Source organism: Polypterus senegalus, chromosome 9 (genome assembly GCF_016835505.1).
Source record: "Polypterus senegalus isolate Bchr_013 chromosome 9, ASM1683550v1, whole genome shotgun sequence".
Classification (NCBI taxonomy): domain Eukaryota; kingdom Metazoa; phylum Chordata; class Cladistia; order Polypteriformes; family Polypteridae; genus Polypterus; species Polypterus senegalus.
The window spans coordinates 158221380-158238000 of record NC_053162.1 but is presented as its reverse complement, the minus strand read 5'-3'; the positions used below and the strand labels follow the sequence as shown (position 1 = coordinate 158238000).

The 16621-nt window shown below is 38.4% G+C and overlaps 1 protein-coding gene across 3 annotated transcripts in view; it reads left to right on the top strand.

The window, feature by feature from the left end:
• The window catches only part of ilvbl (ilvB (bacterial acetolactate synthase)-like), a 40224-nt gene that overhangs the window by 14547 nt on the left and 9056 nt on the right, over window positions 1-16621 (top strand). For all 3 annotated transcript variants that reach the window (XM_039764092.1, XM_039764091.1, XM_039764093.1), the window contains 8 exons: window positions 1278-1416; window positions 1493-1604; window positions 2667-2766; window positions 3228-3325; window positions 11853-11989; window positions 14267-14401; window positions 14551-14665; window positions 16085-16254. In XM_039764092.1, coding sequence (XP_039620026.1) covers window positions 1278-1416; window positions 1493-1604; window positions 2667-2766; window positions 3228-3325; window positions 11853-11989; window positions 14267-14401; window positions 14551-14665; window positions 16085-16254 — 1006 coding nt within the window. The remainder of the gene's footprint in view (window positions 1-1277; window positions 1417-1492; window positions 1605-2666; window positions 2767-3227; window positions 3326-11852; window positions 11990-14266; window positions 14402-14550; window positions 14666-16084; window positions 16255-16621) is intronic.

Genomic DNA, 16621 nt, shown 5'->3' with positions numbered 1-16621 from the left:
TTTAATTGGCTGACTAAAAAGACAATATGTAAGCTTTTGAGGCAACTCAAGCCCCCTGCTTTTGAAAGTTGCCAGGTAATTCAAACCAGTATTTTACTATTTCAAGTTTTAAAATGAAAGCTGGTTTGTGAAGTAGTGTGTTCACTGTCAGCATCATAAATAGCTATTTTAGCCTGTGGGCCTCTTTTTGAAAAATGTATCTGTTGATTGGTCAGCATTTATTTCAATTGTTAATCTCCATGTCTTTACATACTTATAGTTTGTAATATGCCTAGTAGTAATGTCTGTCTAAAATACAAATCCCTAAACCAACTCCCCAGTCCAGACAGACACATCTGCACAGTTTTTAAAATTGGTGATCATGATATGAAAGATTTTTTTAATATTGTAAGGTATTCAATATTATGTGCTAATTTGTTAGAAAAAATCAATTACAAATTGTGAGTTTGATTGCCTTTAGAGCATCTGTTGGTGTTAATCTGTTTTTCTGCATGAAAAGGATAGGTCTGACAATCACTTTAAAAAACAATATTTCTAGTGAGATCATTATGTATTTTAATACTCCTCAAAATATGTTTTTAGAATAGAGACCTTGTAAATCACAGTTCCCTATAAGTACTGAAAATCATGTGAGTAAGGCTTCAACTCTTTGCCTGTTGAACTAGAAAAAAAAAACTGCGAAACACTCGGCTGCAGATTTTTTTGTTAATAAGTAATGATGTACTGTATGTTTCCAAGTAGCACATTAAGTTAACCTAGGCTTTCAAACAGTCTGCTAGTACACCCTTTTGCTGCTGGTTTTCTTTTACAGTAATTTATTATTCAGAACTGGTTTACTACAATTAGGTGAACCTACATGATTAGTTAGGTGGTTTACATTCACTCTCAGTAAAGCACTTTATTTTCTTCCATGTGCAAAAATCAAAACACTGGTAAAGTTGAATGGCACAGAGAAAAATTTGGCAGGCATCTGTATATTCTAAAACCTTGTAGACAAAGTATACCTTGCTGCATTAAAGATATTTTAGTCTAACATTGTTTAAATTACTAGTTTTATTTTATAAGCTATGACTCTTCAAGTATACATATACATTTTGCATATTGATTCAGTACAGCATTCTGAGCCAGCCTTTTGCTGTATGTATGTGCTACATTAAAGTAAAACTGAAGTGAAGTTTAGAAATTCAGCTTGTATGTATGCAATAGTTTTTGTTTTATTTTTTTAATTTTTTTTTATAATTTTCATTTAGTAGTGTTAGCATTTTCTTTTCCCTTAGGGCCGTGGAGCGCTTCAAGATATTGATCAGATGTCTTTGTTTAAAAGTCTATGCAAATTCTGTGCCTCAGTCCGAACAGTCCGAGAAATCATTCCAGTACTTAGAAAAGCTATAGCAGTTGCCCAGTCAGGGACACCAGGTATACTATTTTATTATTTATTTAGTTATTTATTTTATTTTATGGCCTTCTAAAAAATGATTATTTCCCTTTAAAGGTCCAGTTTTTGTGGAGCTGCCAATTGACACACTATACCCCTACCACCTTGTTGAAAAAGAAGTTGCACCCAAAACTCCACCCAAAGGGCTTATTGGAAAGGTTATCAATTGGTATGTTGATTATTAACAAAGATTTAAATATCAGTATTGGAGAATCTATCCGGGGATGATTCCTCCATTGTATATGTTAGTTCTGGGATAGGCTTTGAGTTCTGTTTATGCTGACTAGGGTAAGTATGCAAAGAAAATGGCCGAATTGATCATTTTAAATATAATATCAATTAATTATTTTATGTGGTGCATATAATAGTTAACACCAGTCCAAGATGGTTTACACAGCAAAGAAAAAGATTATAGTGGATAAGTAGAAGTAGTAGTAGCAGTATTGGTGGTAATAAACTTACTACGTAATACATAATAAATAAATGGAGCATTTTATGAGAGTGGCCATTGTCTTTGCAACTAGGCAGAATACAGAATGTTTAAAAGATTTAAATTTGTTTGTAACAGTTCTAGAGTGGTAACCAATGATTCAAAGTCTTGTGTTCAAGTCCTGACCCATGGACTGTATATGGAGTTTTCACAGTTTTATGTGTTTTCTCTTCATACATAGTTTCTTTCTACATTTTCCAAATAAAGTGCAGAGTAAACTGATAAGGAACTCTAAATTGACCTGGAGTGAATGCTTCCTGTAATGGGCTGGTGCCGCCCCCATCCAAGGTGGATTCCTATTTTGCACCTGATGCTGTTAAGACTGTGACATTGTATGGAAAATAAATGGGTTCAGAAAATAACAGAGTATAAACCAACAGTGTGAAATCTATTTAACCCAGGGTCTTGAGAGGACAAAAACTGTAAGGGCATCATCATGCACAACATAGAAATTGGTTGGGGCACCAGTAAATTGTAACCATTGAACCATTTAGACCCAAGCTTACATTTTTACTTTCTAATACGGAATTACCGACTTGCACACCTTTGAGATGTGGGATGAAAGCTGTAATATCTACAGAAATGACCTTGGGGAAAATGCAGATTCTACATAGGCAATGACACGGTGTGGAATTCAAAACCAGAATGTCTGGAAGGAACAGCGCACACTTCTGTGGCACTGTATTGTCCGTTCAGAAAGTAAATGACTGAATAAAAATCTTTCCATTTTCATTCTTAAAGGTACCTCCAGAATCATTTAAGCAACCTGTTTGCTGGAGCCTGGGAACCAAGAGATATTTCACCACTTCCTGTTCATATTCCTCAAGCTACAAAACAACAGGCAAGATTACAGTATTTGACTCAAGATGGTGTATTTCAAATGAACTGCAATATTTTCAGTAACTTAAATGGGTCTGTATTACCATCAAATGTGATTCTATTTAGCCCCTGACAATTTATTCATTTCTGTTGACATAAAGCGGGTGGCTAACTGCATGTTGTACAGCTTGCCCTCTAAACAGCTATGGCTGTGCCAGCTTCTGTTTTTAGTGTCATAATGTACATAAAATGCTCACATTTATTTGTCTTTCTTCCACACTCCAAGTCATTAATAAGAGTCATAGGGTACTGTCCTGAACTGTTGAAAAAACTGAAACATCTGCTAACTCTCTGATTATGTTAGTTGTTTGATATTGCCAAATGCTTTGTTGGATTAGCTTTCAAGCTGTTTTTTTAGAATGTTTTTATTTGAAGAGTCCAGTTTGGCTCTAATTTACCTTTGACTTGTCTGTCTGTCTTTAGGTACAGGAGTGTGTGGAGATAGTTAGCAGAGCAAAGAAGCCCCTCATACTCCTTGGTAGCCAAGTGACCCTGCCTCCAGTACCTGCTGACAAAACTAGGTATGTGGTGGGTTTCCTTGTGTTATAGTGAAGGATTTAAGATGCAGCTTACACCCCAGAAGGAATTCTAAGGTTTGAGTTTGTATGATTGGTAATCTGGAGATGGAATAGGATCACCATGTCATAATTCTTTTTTTTTTTTTTGGTTCAATTTATTAGTTTTATAACAATACATTACAATATGTATTTAAAAAAAATGGACATGGCCTAAGTAACAAATTCAAATTCACCTTTACACTATCCAAGTCCTTACGGGGAGCTATGAAATTCAATGACCCACTACAGTATACTATATAGTTATAGTTTATTACTTTTTAGTCATTTCTAGAAATTATAAAAGCAGTTTTGCTAAATGTTCATTGGAATATAGCTTGTGTGTGTGTGTGTTACACTGAAATGGATTATTTTTCTTTTGCTTGCTTTGGGAGGTTTTGCTCTTTATTAATATTCTGGTTACTTAAGCTTTTTCTTGGCAATTAGCACACAAGGAAATACGACAATGATGTATCTGCTCCCCTTTAGCATTCAGCGTCATTTTCACCTGTGCCTGCTCTGCTTATCACTAACTGCCAGTATTTGGATAAAATTAAGGGACCTTTCTTTTTTATGAATACAAAGTAAGTGAAGAATAAAGGCCAGCTAATCAAACAATTAATTCAATTAGAAGTAAGACCGACATGTTCATTTTTGAAACAGGTTGGAATAAAAGTCTGGTACACCAGGACTGAAATTTAGAAACCCTGATTTAAAGGGTTAAAAGAGGCCCAGCATGTTTAATTGCATGGATGGCAATTAATCTCCTGGTTCTGGAAACTTTTCTGTGAAAGGCTCTGTAAAGTTCTGTAAATCTTACTTCTGAAGCAAACGATCAGACCAAGAGAGTTAGCCAGGATCTGGAAAAGTTCTTGCTATCAAGATAATTGTACAGGTTTTGTGTGTCTAGCTGAATTCTTTAGGAATGTACTGACTCATTCTACATTAAAAATAGCCCCTTTCAAATTTGTCCTGATTTGTTTATTTTGCCTTCTATATCTTCCTCTGCTTAGGTCAACTAGTTATTTGAATTAGCTTCATATTAAGTGGAAGATGGCATGGCTAAATCTTAAAAAGTTAGAACTTAGAGATGTACAATATATGTGATAACATCTTCCTCAGTACCACATATAGATTTTGGCCAATACCGCCGAATGATAATGCAGGCTTGCCAACATTATAAGTTAATTGAATAATTTTAATATAATTTTTCATTGTTTAGGGAGGCAGATATTGTAAACATACATGTTTAAGTTTATAAGCCACAGCAGAAAAACACACATGCACATGACAAGAGAGTTGCTATCTATTCTACATGCAAAAATTAGTTAATGCAAAGAGGCTGTAAAATTAAATCTTTCAACACTACAAATTTAATTACCACTCTAAAGAACCTCCATAATGAATTTTATATGGAGTTTTTCGCTGCTAATGCTAACAAAATGAAAGTTAAATCGGTCGCTAGCAGGTTCACTAGCAGTAGCCTCATACAGCAGTCCCTTCAAAACATGAAGACATTTCCTTAAGACAGTGCCAGATCCATTGGCGTAACTACAAAAATTATTGATCGCACTCAATGACCAACCTTTTTCCCTGGGTGAAGAAGAGGGATTCTGTCTGCTACAATATCATTTAGAATATCGGTACATTCTTCCAAGTTGGTGATTCTTTGCCGGTGTTGTGCTGCCTGCATTATATATGATGTGATTGCTACACATATCATTGAGCTTTTAAGAAACAATGTCCCTGGCATTATCTTCACTACAGATTTGTAGAGCTTGGAGGTCAGTCCCATGAGCATGTTGAGTCTGCCAGCACACTGGGTTGACTGAATTTTTGAGGGGAAAAGAGTCCTGTTGCATGCTAATGAGTTATCTGGTTCTCACTCTGCAACTTTTATCACACAAGCTTTTAATTCCATATTAGAGAAATGGAAATTTTCAAATAATAATGTGCATTTTGTGCTTTGTGATATCATTTGCAACATGATGAAAGCTATGGAAGAAAGTGGCATTAAAAGTTTAGGCTGCATGGGCCACACTTTGCATCTCACTGTGAATGCAGGCTTATTGAGCCATAGAAGCATCCCTGTCTGCACTGCCATTAAGAGATGAATAGTCACTTATTTTAGGCACTCACAACTTGCGATTTTGCGGCTGAGAGAAATACAGAGTTGGACTCCTTGACAGGAGTGTTACAGCATGATATCCTGACTTGTTGGAACAGTACTTATTATATTTTGAAGTGTGGTTGATCACTCCTGCTATGTGTGGTGCTGATTATGAGCTTCCTGCATCTCTCACTGTGCATCAGTGGGGACTTATGGAAAGCATGATTACTCTGCTTCAACCATTCAAGTAACTTACTAAAGACAAATATATGTATTTATAGAAAATTGCAAATGTTTTTCCTTCTGTTGAAGTGCTTAAATGTCTCCTTAGCAAGTGTGGCAAGACAGATTGTGTAGTTCAGACAGAGAAAAATACACTTCTGCAGACTGTCACAAAACACATCTCCAAGCGTACTATACATCTACAGTACTGTCCTTGATCCAAGATACAATGATTGATTTTGTTTTTGACCAAGATACTAAAAGATAAGTGCAGGAAGCATTGGAGAAACATCTGGTCAAGATGCCAGCTGGTGACAAAGATGCAAAGTGCAATATTGAACCACAAGAGATAAAGATTTGCACTTGAAGAGATGTGCTTACTGCTTCATTGTTGGAGATATACTGTATAAAGAATTTCTTCAGGAAAATTCATATGTGACAGTAAAACCAGTCATAGGCGCCGCCGTGAGTGGCAGCCTTTCCAGCAGCTCTGTGTACAACTTTATGTTTCTACCTTTTTCTCTATCTCTCTGATCACTCGTATCAGTTTCTTTTATGTGGATTCATTTCTTTTCTATCTCTCTGATCACTCGTATCACTTTCTTTTATGTGGATTCGTTTCTTGGACACTTTTTACTAATTGGACATCGGTTTTTACACACAGAGACTCGTCTATTCAGGTAGTCAACTTCTAGCGCTGGGAACAAAGGCCCATGTAGGTGTGGTTCCCTATTTACCTGACGAGGTAAGAAGAAGATATCGTGGCAACAGAGCTGACGCTAAGCTAAAGGCTAAGCAGCTAGCGGGGAAGTGGCGATACAAGCCTTCGGTGCCTTTTGTGATCCTGGGAAATGTGAACTCGCTACCAAATAAGGTCGACGAACTGGCTATGCTGGTGAAAAATGTCAGGACCTACAGAGAATGCAGTATGTTGTGTTTTTGTGAAATGTGGCTAACAACTAGCATCCCAGATGCTAATGTGGAGCTAGCCAGGTTAGAGCGGACAGAGACACAAATACCTGTGGGAAGCGGAAAGGAGGAGGACTCGCTCTCTATTTGAGTACAAGGTGGTGCAACCCTGTACATGTTACGTCAAAATCTCCACTTGCTGCAGGGCCATCAAACTGCTAGCCATAAGTCTGCATCCCTACTACTTGCTCAGAGAGTTTGGACACGTCATTGTTGTTATTGTTTACATCCCTCCTCAGGCGGACATGGAGGAGATAGCATGTGACATCATCCATGCTGCTGTTGCTAAACTACAAACACAGCACCCCGAGGCGCTTGTGCTAATCTCTGGAAACTTTAACCATGTAATTCTGGACAATTACCTGCCTTCTCCCAGTATGTGGATTGTAACACCCAGGGAAATAGGACAATTGACCTACTGTATGCAAATGATAAAGACGTATACAGCGCCACCCCGCTGCCTGCGCTTGGGAATGCAGATCGTAACCTGGTTCTGCTTCAGCCTCACTACAAACCAAGAGTGAGGGAGCTACCTACAATCACACGCTCATTCAGGAAGTGGTCCCCTGAGGCAGAGCAGGCTCTGAGAGACTGCTTTGGAACTACGGACTGGGATATCCTGCAGGGATCATATAGTGAGAACATTGAAGAGGTTGTTGACTGCATTACTGACTACATCAACTTCTGTATGGACATTGTAGTTCCAGTAAGAACAGTACGCTGCTATGCTAACAACAAGCCATGGATTACAAGTGACATCAAGGGCCTTTTGAACCAGAAGAAAAGGGCTTTTAAAGGCGGTGATCAGCTTGAGCTCAAGCACGTGCAGAAAGAACTCCGAGTCCAGCTCAGGGAGGCGAAGGAGCAGTACAGGAGAAATCTGGAGCAGAAGTTGCAGAATAACAGCATCAAGGAAGTGTGGGATGAGATGAAGATCATCACTGGCTGCAACTCTAAGCGGAATGCCACCATCGAGAGAGATGTGGAGAGAGCAAACCTGATGAACAACTTCATTAACAGGTTTGACCACCCTAACCCACTCTCACCTCGGAGTACTGCATCCTCCACCTATTCTTCTGCTGATACCAGCATAGGAGAGAGTTTTCCCCCACCCACAATTACAGAAGCCCATGTAAGCCTAGAGCTGAGGAGACTTCGTACCAGCAAAGCAGCGTGTCCAGATGGAGTATCACCACAACTGCTGAAGGCCTGTGCGTTGGAGCTGGGGAGTCCTCTACAGCGCATCTTCAACCTGAGCCTGGAGCAGGGGAGAGTCCCAAGGCTTTGGAAAACATCTTGCATCACCACAGTCCCAAAAGTATCACGTCCTGGTGAGCTGAATGACTTCCGGCCTGTCGCTCTGAAGTCACATATGATGAAGACCATGGAGCGGCTGCTATTTCACCACCTGAGGCCACAGGTCCACCACGCCCTCGACCCTCTGCAGTTCGCATAGCAGGAGAAGGTGGGAGCTGAAGATGCCATCATTTGTATGCTACACAGATCTCTCTCCCACTTGGACAGAGGCAGTGGTGCTGTAAGAATTATGTTTCTGGACTTCTCTAGCGCCTTCAACACCATCCAACCTCTGCTCCTTAGGGACAAGCTGACAGAGATGGGAGTAGATTCATACCTGGTGGCATGGATTGTGGACTTACGACAGACCTCAGTATGTGCATCTCGGGACCTGCAGGTCTGACATTGTGGTCAGCAGCACAGGAGCGCCGCAGGGGACTGTGCTTTCTCCAGTCCTGTTCAGCCTATATACATCAGACTTCCAATACAACTCGGAGTCCTGCCACGTGCAAAAGTTCGCTAATGACACTGCTATTGTGGGCTGCATCAGGAGTGAGTAGGAGGAGGAGTATAGGAACCTATTCAAGAACTTTGTTAAATGGTGCGACTCAAACCACCTACACCTGAACACCAGCAAAAGCAAGGAGCTGGTGGTGGATTTTAGGAGGCCCAGGCCCCTCATGGACCCCGTGATTATCAGAGGTGACTGTGTGCAGAGGGTACAGACCTATAAATACCTGGGAGTGCAGCTGGATGATAAATTGGACTGGACTGCCAATACTGATGCTCTGTGCAAGAGAGGACAGAACTGACTATACTTCCTTAGAAGACTGGCATCCTTCAACATCTGCAATAAGATGCTGCAGATGTTCTATCAGACAGTTGTGGTGAGCGCTGTCTTCTATGCGGTGGTGTGCTGGGGAGGCAACATAAAGAAGAGGGACACCTCACGTCTGGACAAACTGGTGAGAAAGGCAGGCTCCATTGTAGGCACGGAGCTGGATAGTTTGACATCTGTGGCAGAGTGACGGGCACTGAGCAGGCTCCAGTCAATCATGGAGAATACACTGCATCCACTGAACAGTATCATCACCAGACAGAGGTGCAGCTTCAGCAACAATTGCTGTCACTGTCCTGCTCACTGAGGAGATCGTTCTTCCCCCACATTATGCGACACTTCAATTCCACCCCTGTGGGGGGTAAACGTTAACAATATACAAGATTATAGAGTGTTCTACCTGCCTCGCACTCTCTCTCCACCTTGCATTGTTTTAACTTGCACTGCGCTTTTATTGCTCTTTAATTGATATTGCTGGAGTATGTGAATTTCCCCTTGGGGATTAATAAACTATCTATCTATCTATCTATCTATCTATCTATCTATCTATCTATCTATCTATCTATCTATCTATCAATTGTTGTTAAAATAAGCATAATGATAACAACAATTAGGCTGACTGAACATCCCGAATATTATGAAAAAATCTCCTTTTGTCCCAGATTTCAGGGATTTTTATTTTTCAACCAACCAAATCATACATTACAATATACAAAAATGCAATCAGTATCATTGTGCATATGTCACTTGCACATGGTTGGCACTGCTGTTTGACCTTTGACCTTCAGGGGTCAGGCATAACTTAAGACCTTGGGGAAAACTGCACTGTAAATATATGCTGATATAACATATCGTTATCGGTATACTTTTAGTTAAGCAGTTACTTCTCTCAGCCTGTGGGTTTTCCATAGAATTCCTTGGGATAACTCTAGCATGAATTCACTTGGATTGTCAGACATCACTTCCTCTGGATCCCCTAAAATTCCCAAACTACTTTTTTTTACAAATTTTTTTTTTTTTGTGCCAAACCTGAATCCTTACATCAGTTTTTCCTGGAGCTGCTTAATTTCAGCTTTTAGAGTCAGCAATCTCTTTATTTTTAGCAGTTGCCATTTGTTTAAGTTGTTTAATACAAGATATTGGCATGCATTTTTACATCCTTCAGTTGAAAACGTATCTCCTTCATTTTAGACTCAATCATGGTCATTCTGCACCTGCTATGTATATTTTAGGCTTTTTTTTCTTCACATTTTTGTTGAGAGGTTTACTTGCCTTGGCAGTGACATTCATGTCTCTGGTGACTTTTCCTATGAAGTCAGTAGACGGATTGGGAGATCATGGGGGGTGTCACTGGAAAGGGGTGTGTGGTGCTCCTGATATCTATGCAAAAGGTCGAAGGCCCAAGTCTTTAGAGTTCTGGTGCTTTCTGTCTTGTTATATGGTTGTGAGACATGGACGCTATCCAGTGATCTGAGATGAAGACTGGACTCCTTTGGTACTGTGTCTCTCCGGAAAATCCTTGGGTACCATTGGTTTGACTTTGTATCGAATGAGCCATTGCTCATGGAGTCTTGAATGAGGCACATTACCTGCAATGTGAGGGAGCGTCAGTTATGGCACTACGGCCATGTGGCGCATTTCACTGATTCCGGTTGATAAGATCCTCATTGTTGGGGACCCGTGGCTGGACCAGGCCAAGGGGTCGCCCACGTAACACCTGGCTGCGGCAGATAGAGGGTCATTTCCGTAGGGTGGGACTGGACCGCATATCTGCCTGGGGGTTGCAAACCAGGATCCTGAGTTGTTTTGTCGTGTAGTGGGTGCAGCAATGCACTGTACCAGTTAATGCTCCCCAACTTGACTTGACTTGACATTTTCTCCCAAGACCTAATCCGTTTCCTTGGGTTCTGCATCTACTTGTGACCGGCTGTAGAATATCACTCTTTATGGTTTTGAATGGTCCTTTGATAGATAAGGCAGGGATATTTTGGAGACCTAGCATGCACTCTACCATAGGAATCCTTGCTAAAGGTATGAATAGAATGTCTCAAATAATTAGAAGAAAATAAGGTTAAAATAGGATCCTCTGGTGAGCAGGTGTGTCAGGAATCCATGCCTGTCAAATGGATATTACCATTTCGGTGTACAGTATATTGTGAAAGACAACTTAAGGAGAAGTCTGCCATAATTAAGGCATTCAACGTTAAAACTTATACTGCTGCAATTCAAGAAGAGGTGATTTCTTTGGGTGGTAATGTTTCTGCTGAGAGGGTAGAGTTTGTAGTAGAATTTGACAACACAAATTAATATGTTTACAAAGTATTGTATAGTCTTATTCTGAAATTATCATCTGTACTTTTCACACAGTGATGTATGATGAATCAGAACGTGTAGTAGTGCAGAAGCTGTCACTCTTATTTTGCTTGTGTTCGCTGTCAACTGTCAGTGCCAAACAGAACACAGTGGAACTAAACAAGTACATTTGATAGTACTGCATTCTTGCACTATTTCTTATATAAAGGCTACTACTACTACTACTAATAACAACGGAACAACGCCTGGAACTATGCTGTTGGTGTTGTTCTGGTAAATGGCGTTACCCCGAAAGGGTAGTTTACCATTGTTTCGGTTAATTTATGAATATTAACAAGTATTTCTGTCTTTTTTATGTTTAAATTGTTAGCTTTTTTTCTCAGTACAAAATATTTTCAAATCTATTACTTCTCTTTTCCAAAAATTAAAGAAGGAAGCTAAGAAAGGCTTTAGTAGATTTGCTTATGAGTATAGTGAACTTCTAAAAATGGCATGGTAATGCAGATTTAATTTTGGTTTATTTTATTTATAATGCTTATTTATAGTGCCAGTATTGGCATGCCTGACCTCATTACTTTTTAAAAATACTCAGGGTAATTGTATTAGGATAAAACTGTATGGTTTTCTAATGCTTTTGAGCATCAACTACTGCCTTATCAATGTCTATTTTATGTATCATGGAGTGTATTCAGCTTTAAAAGCTTATAACATTAAGCTTGATTGATACTTTTGTGTTTTATTTTCAGAGAGGTGCTTGAGACTCTAGGCATTCCTTGTTTTTTGGGGGGCATGGCACGTGGAATGCTGGGAAGAGAAAGCCCCATCCACATAAGGCAAAACCGCAAAGAAGCCTTAAAAGAAGCAGATGTGGTTATCTTGGCAGGTGAGTCACTTCATCTAAGAAAGGTTTAATTTCTGTAAACCAAATGTAACACAGATTCTTGACCTTTGGCCTGGCTCTTGCCATGTTTTCTTAGTTGAGTAATGAGGTCCCAGGGTGTGTGTTTACAAAAGACGCAAACACTTAATTTTTGTTTAATTCAAGAGGTCAAGAGGATTACATGTCTGGAAGCATTGTGGTTCCTATCTTCCACGTTCTTTACTAAAAGCTAAATAGCTCTGTCTTCTCTTGATCCACCACTCCACCTCAAATTCACATGTTATTGTTACTGTATAACAAAAATATTTTTAATAGATTTTTCACAATTGCTCAATGTATTAGTAACTTTAATGTCAAAATGAAGATAAAACAGTACAGATACTTCTAATTATAAAAAAAAACTGATTTCATAAATACACGCCTCTTTTTATTTAGCATAGTGATTGAATTGCAGACGCTGGGAACCAAATCCAGGGAGAAGTAATGCCTATGTGTAATTGAAAGTTCTAGCATGTCTGTGAAGGTTCTACTCCGTTTTATTCATCCTTTCCTCTTGTATCCCTGAGATGTGCATGTTAGATTAATTGCCAGCTTTAAATTATTGATACAACATGCATTTGAGTGTAGGTATTTGTGTGAGCGTGTCCTGCAATAGACTATTCAGGATTGGTCCATATCTTGTTGGATAGGTTTACAATCTATGCAATTATATACATAAACACGTCCTGCTTCAATGTAATTTTTTTTTATATCTGTGCAAATTAATATATATTGCAATTCTTTATTTCCAGTGTTTATTTAGTGATCTCTGTCTGTTGAAATATGTCATTTTATCATGTGCAGTACTGTATTGCTTCTGAGTTCCTGAAGTTTTTGCACTAGTAGTGGAACTATCCACAAATACATTTATTTTTATTGTACTGTATAATATATTAAATTGAATTACCAGCATTTGTTTCTTTAAACATGCCGGGAAGATTTTTCATTTTCCTAACTTAATAACATTGAACTACTGTCCCAAGTAAGTAATCTGGGATGCTAAAAGTTGAGTAAAAGGTATATGACCTCTAGCATCATTATTCTTTTCTTTGGTTTAAAGTAAAATAAGTTGGTGACCAGAAAAGATTGTTTTTGTTTAAGCAGTTTATTTGACTATGCTACATAGTCAGATTGCAAAGAAACCCTTAAGACAATCAGTACTATCTGAGGGAAACCAGAATGCAGCACAGTAAAATCTGAAGATTCGCTTATTGTTGTGCCCTAAATATTATACAAAGGTCAGTTTAAAGCAGATGAGTGCCATGTGATCCCTGTTCCATTGCAGTCTCACTGCGAGCTAAGAACACAACTTCACTTGCATAAAACAGGATAAAAGGCAAGTGGTCACATCTGATGTTAACTTGGTTTATTAATTTGTTGGACTGGAAAGAGAAATTCAAAGTAATCGACATAGACTTCAGGGTTAACGTGCAATGCAATGCATATGTCTCTGTTATATGCCATTTGGTATGGGATTCGTAAAAGCAGTGTTCATTTTTGTGATGCATCATCTTTTGGAATGACAAATGAAATGCCTTTTACTAACAATGTTTCTGATGCACTATTTTTTGAAAAGACGGAGACATGACAACATTATGGACACAAAAACACATTTTTTTATTAAGGTAGAGAAGCATAACATTTTATGTTATTTTGAGGATCTGAAGCATATTAATGACAGCAAAAAAGATCCTGCAGTCTGCAACTAGGAGAAGATTAGATACCCAGCAGCACAATGGCTCTAAAAATGTAAAAGACTTGCATATAATTGGCCTAAAAACAAAATGTCATTGTTCTAGAGTAGACGAAACAATGCAGATCCATCATTAGAACTGATAGTATGGGAATTGCTGTGTAGCAGTGTTTGCCATTTAACTTGAGAGAGCTAGAGAAATGGTGCAGAAAATAATGGAGGGAGAAAACTCCAGTGTCTAACTTTATAAATCTTACTGATGTCTCATGACGGTAACTTCAGCCAGATGCTCAGTTTGACATAATATTTATAGCACCATGAAATATGTCTAGAAGCATCTTTAGAATTGTATTTTCACTTTGACGTAATAGATTTGTGTTTTATCAGCAGCAAAAATACAAATGTATGAATATTCTTTTTTTGTAAAGCAAAAACAAATTAATATGTCCAAGAATAAATGAATAGTTATTGTAGCCTCTGTACTTTTGATGGCAATAAAGATTACCGTTAAACTGATATTGCTATTTTTATCATTACTTGTCTTGCAGGAACTGTATGCGATTTCCGATTGGGTTATGGTCGTGTCTTAAGTCGTCACAGTAAAATAATTGCTGCAAATCGAGATCACTCTCAACTCCTGAAGAATTCAGACATGTTCTGGAAGCCTTGTGTAGCAGTTCAAGGTGTGTTGACATAAATATATATAAATATAGATTTTTTGCCTCTTTTCATTTGCTGTTTAGCAATTTGTTACACTTTTTCCCTTTATGGAGTTAGCAGATATAGAAAGACATGCATATGAATAGATATATTGAAACCATGTTTCTTCCAGGGGATGCTGCCTCCTTTCTTTTACAACTTTCTGAGGGTTTGAAAGGCTATCGGTGTCCACTGGACTGGCCACAAAACCTTAAGGAACGAGATATACTTAAAGAGAAGTCTAACAGGTAAATGAAGACACATTTTGACAGCTGACTTTGTAAATGCAGATGCTTAGCAAAATGGCTTTAACCCAGGAAATCTAGACTCTTGGTGAATAATCATTTCATTAAATGCAAATAACAATAACTATTAATAGTTGTACATTTTATTCTTTTGTTTTGGAGGTAGGGCCGTCTTAGAGCTTTGGGAGACTAGGTTTGAGCCCTGGCCCTGTCATCATAATTTGTGTGGGCAGTTAAAACTTTCTTGCTGGATCTTTATTGACTTTTCTTCGGTATTCTGTCCACATCTCAAAGACATGCATATTAGTCATTAGACTGGAGTGAATAAGTGTGGTGCCTTGTGATGGATTTTTAGGTCATCTGAGCTTGGTCTTTGTTTTGTGTTTAGAGCAGAGGTGGCCACACTTTTTCGGCTTGCGAGCTACTTTTAAAATGACCAGGTCGAAATGATCTACCTACATTAAAAATGCTATATATATATATATATATATATATATATATATATATATATATATATATATATATATATACACAGATACTGAGTATACTTTATACATAAAATGTATGTTGTCGCACCTTGCATAACTGAATAACCCTTATGGCACAATAACAGTTCAATACATTTATGGTCACTACAGTATTTGGATTTAATAATCTTCATGTGGGAAAAGGCTGACTAGCATAAATAAGTAGAGCCAAATAATGCAGTCAAGGAGGTTTTGAATTCAGCCGAGTGAAAAATGACGGCTGTTTGATTAACTGCGATTTTAGTTCCCTCTCCTTTCTCTTTCTCAGATCGCTTTTTGGAAGGAAGTCAGTTTTGTAGTTTTATGAACAGTTCAAAAATGCCTTTCCACATTTTCCTTCTTTGGAATAGCAATGATAGATTGACAGATCAGACAAACGCATTTCGATTGTGACATTGTGAGAAAAAATCCTCTTCCAATTCCACATCCAGCCCATACCCTCCCCAAATATTTTTTTTTTTAAAATCCCTTCTTTAGTCGATATAAATTGTAAAGCTAACTAAATCACAGCCGGAGTTTTTCAGTAGCTCGTGCGTTTGATCGCGAGTGCAGGATGACCAGTGTGTTAGAAGAGAAGAGATCTCAGACTAGCCGCCCTGTATGTCAATCAAGTGGCAAATGCCATAGGGAGGATATACAGTATAGACTAACGTTTAAAAAAATTTTTTTTGAATGCAACGCAATCTGTCTGCACTACCTTTGCGATCTACCGGTCGATCGCGATCAACGCATTGGGCGCCCCTGGCTTAGAGCTACCAGGAGAAACTCTGAGTTTGAATGTATACACAGTTTTTTTTTTTAAATATATTTGTGAATAGTCTTATTAGTCTCTGGGGCTCCAGGATTGACTATGAGATCTTCATGGCTCTCTTTATCTGTGCTACCTCTTCTACAGAGAGAGAGCAGCTGAGAAGACAGAGCGACATCTCAATCCATTGAAGGTGCTGCATCTTGCTGATGAGCTTATTGCAGAGGACAGCATCATTGTGGCAGATGGTGGTGATTTTGTGGGGAGCGCTGCTTATATCATGAAGCCTCGTGGACCTTTGCGTTGGTTAGACCCAGGTACTCCTGTTATACTTTTATATTTCACTACCTCATCTGCTCAAATTATTGAGTGCTGCATGATTTGGTGACAGAGAAGCAACAAAATGTATTTCTATAGCACATTTTCACACAAGATAGGTAACTCAAAGTGCTTTACAAGAAGTTAAGAAAATTTACAGAGGACAAATAATTAAAATTTAAAAACTACATAATACAGATAAAGGCAGGAATTTTGGATACTGCTAAGAGAGTCCATGAAATGTGGAATATTTTAATGATTTCATGTATGTTAATGATGTCTTACCTGATGATTAGTATATTCTTAAGAGATTATGCAGTGAAATAGACAAATCCCCCTTAGACTTTAAGATTCTCAGAAGTTTGC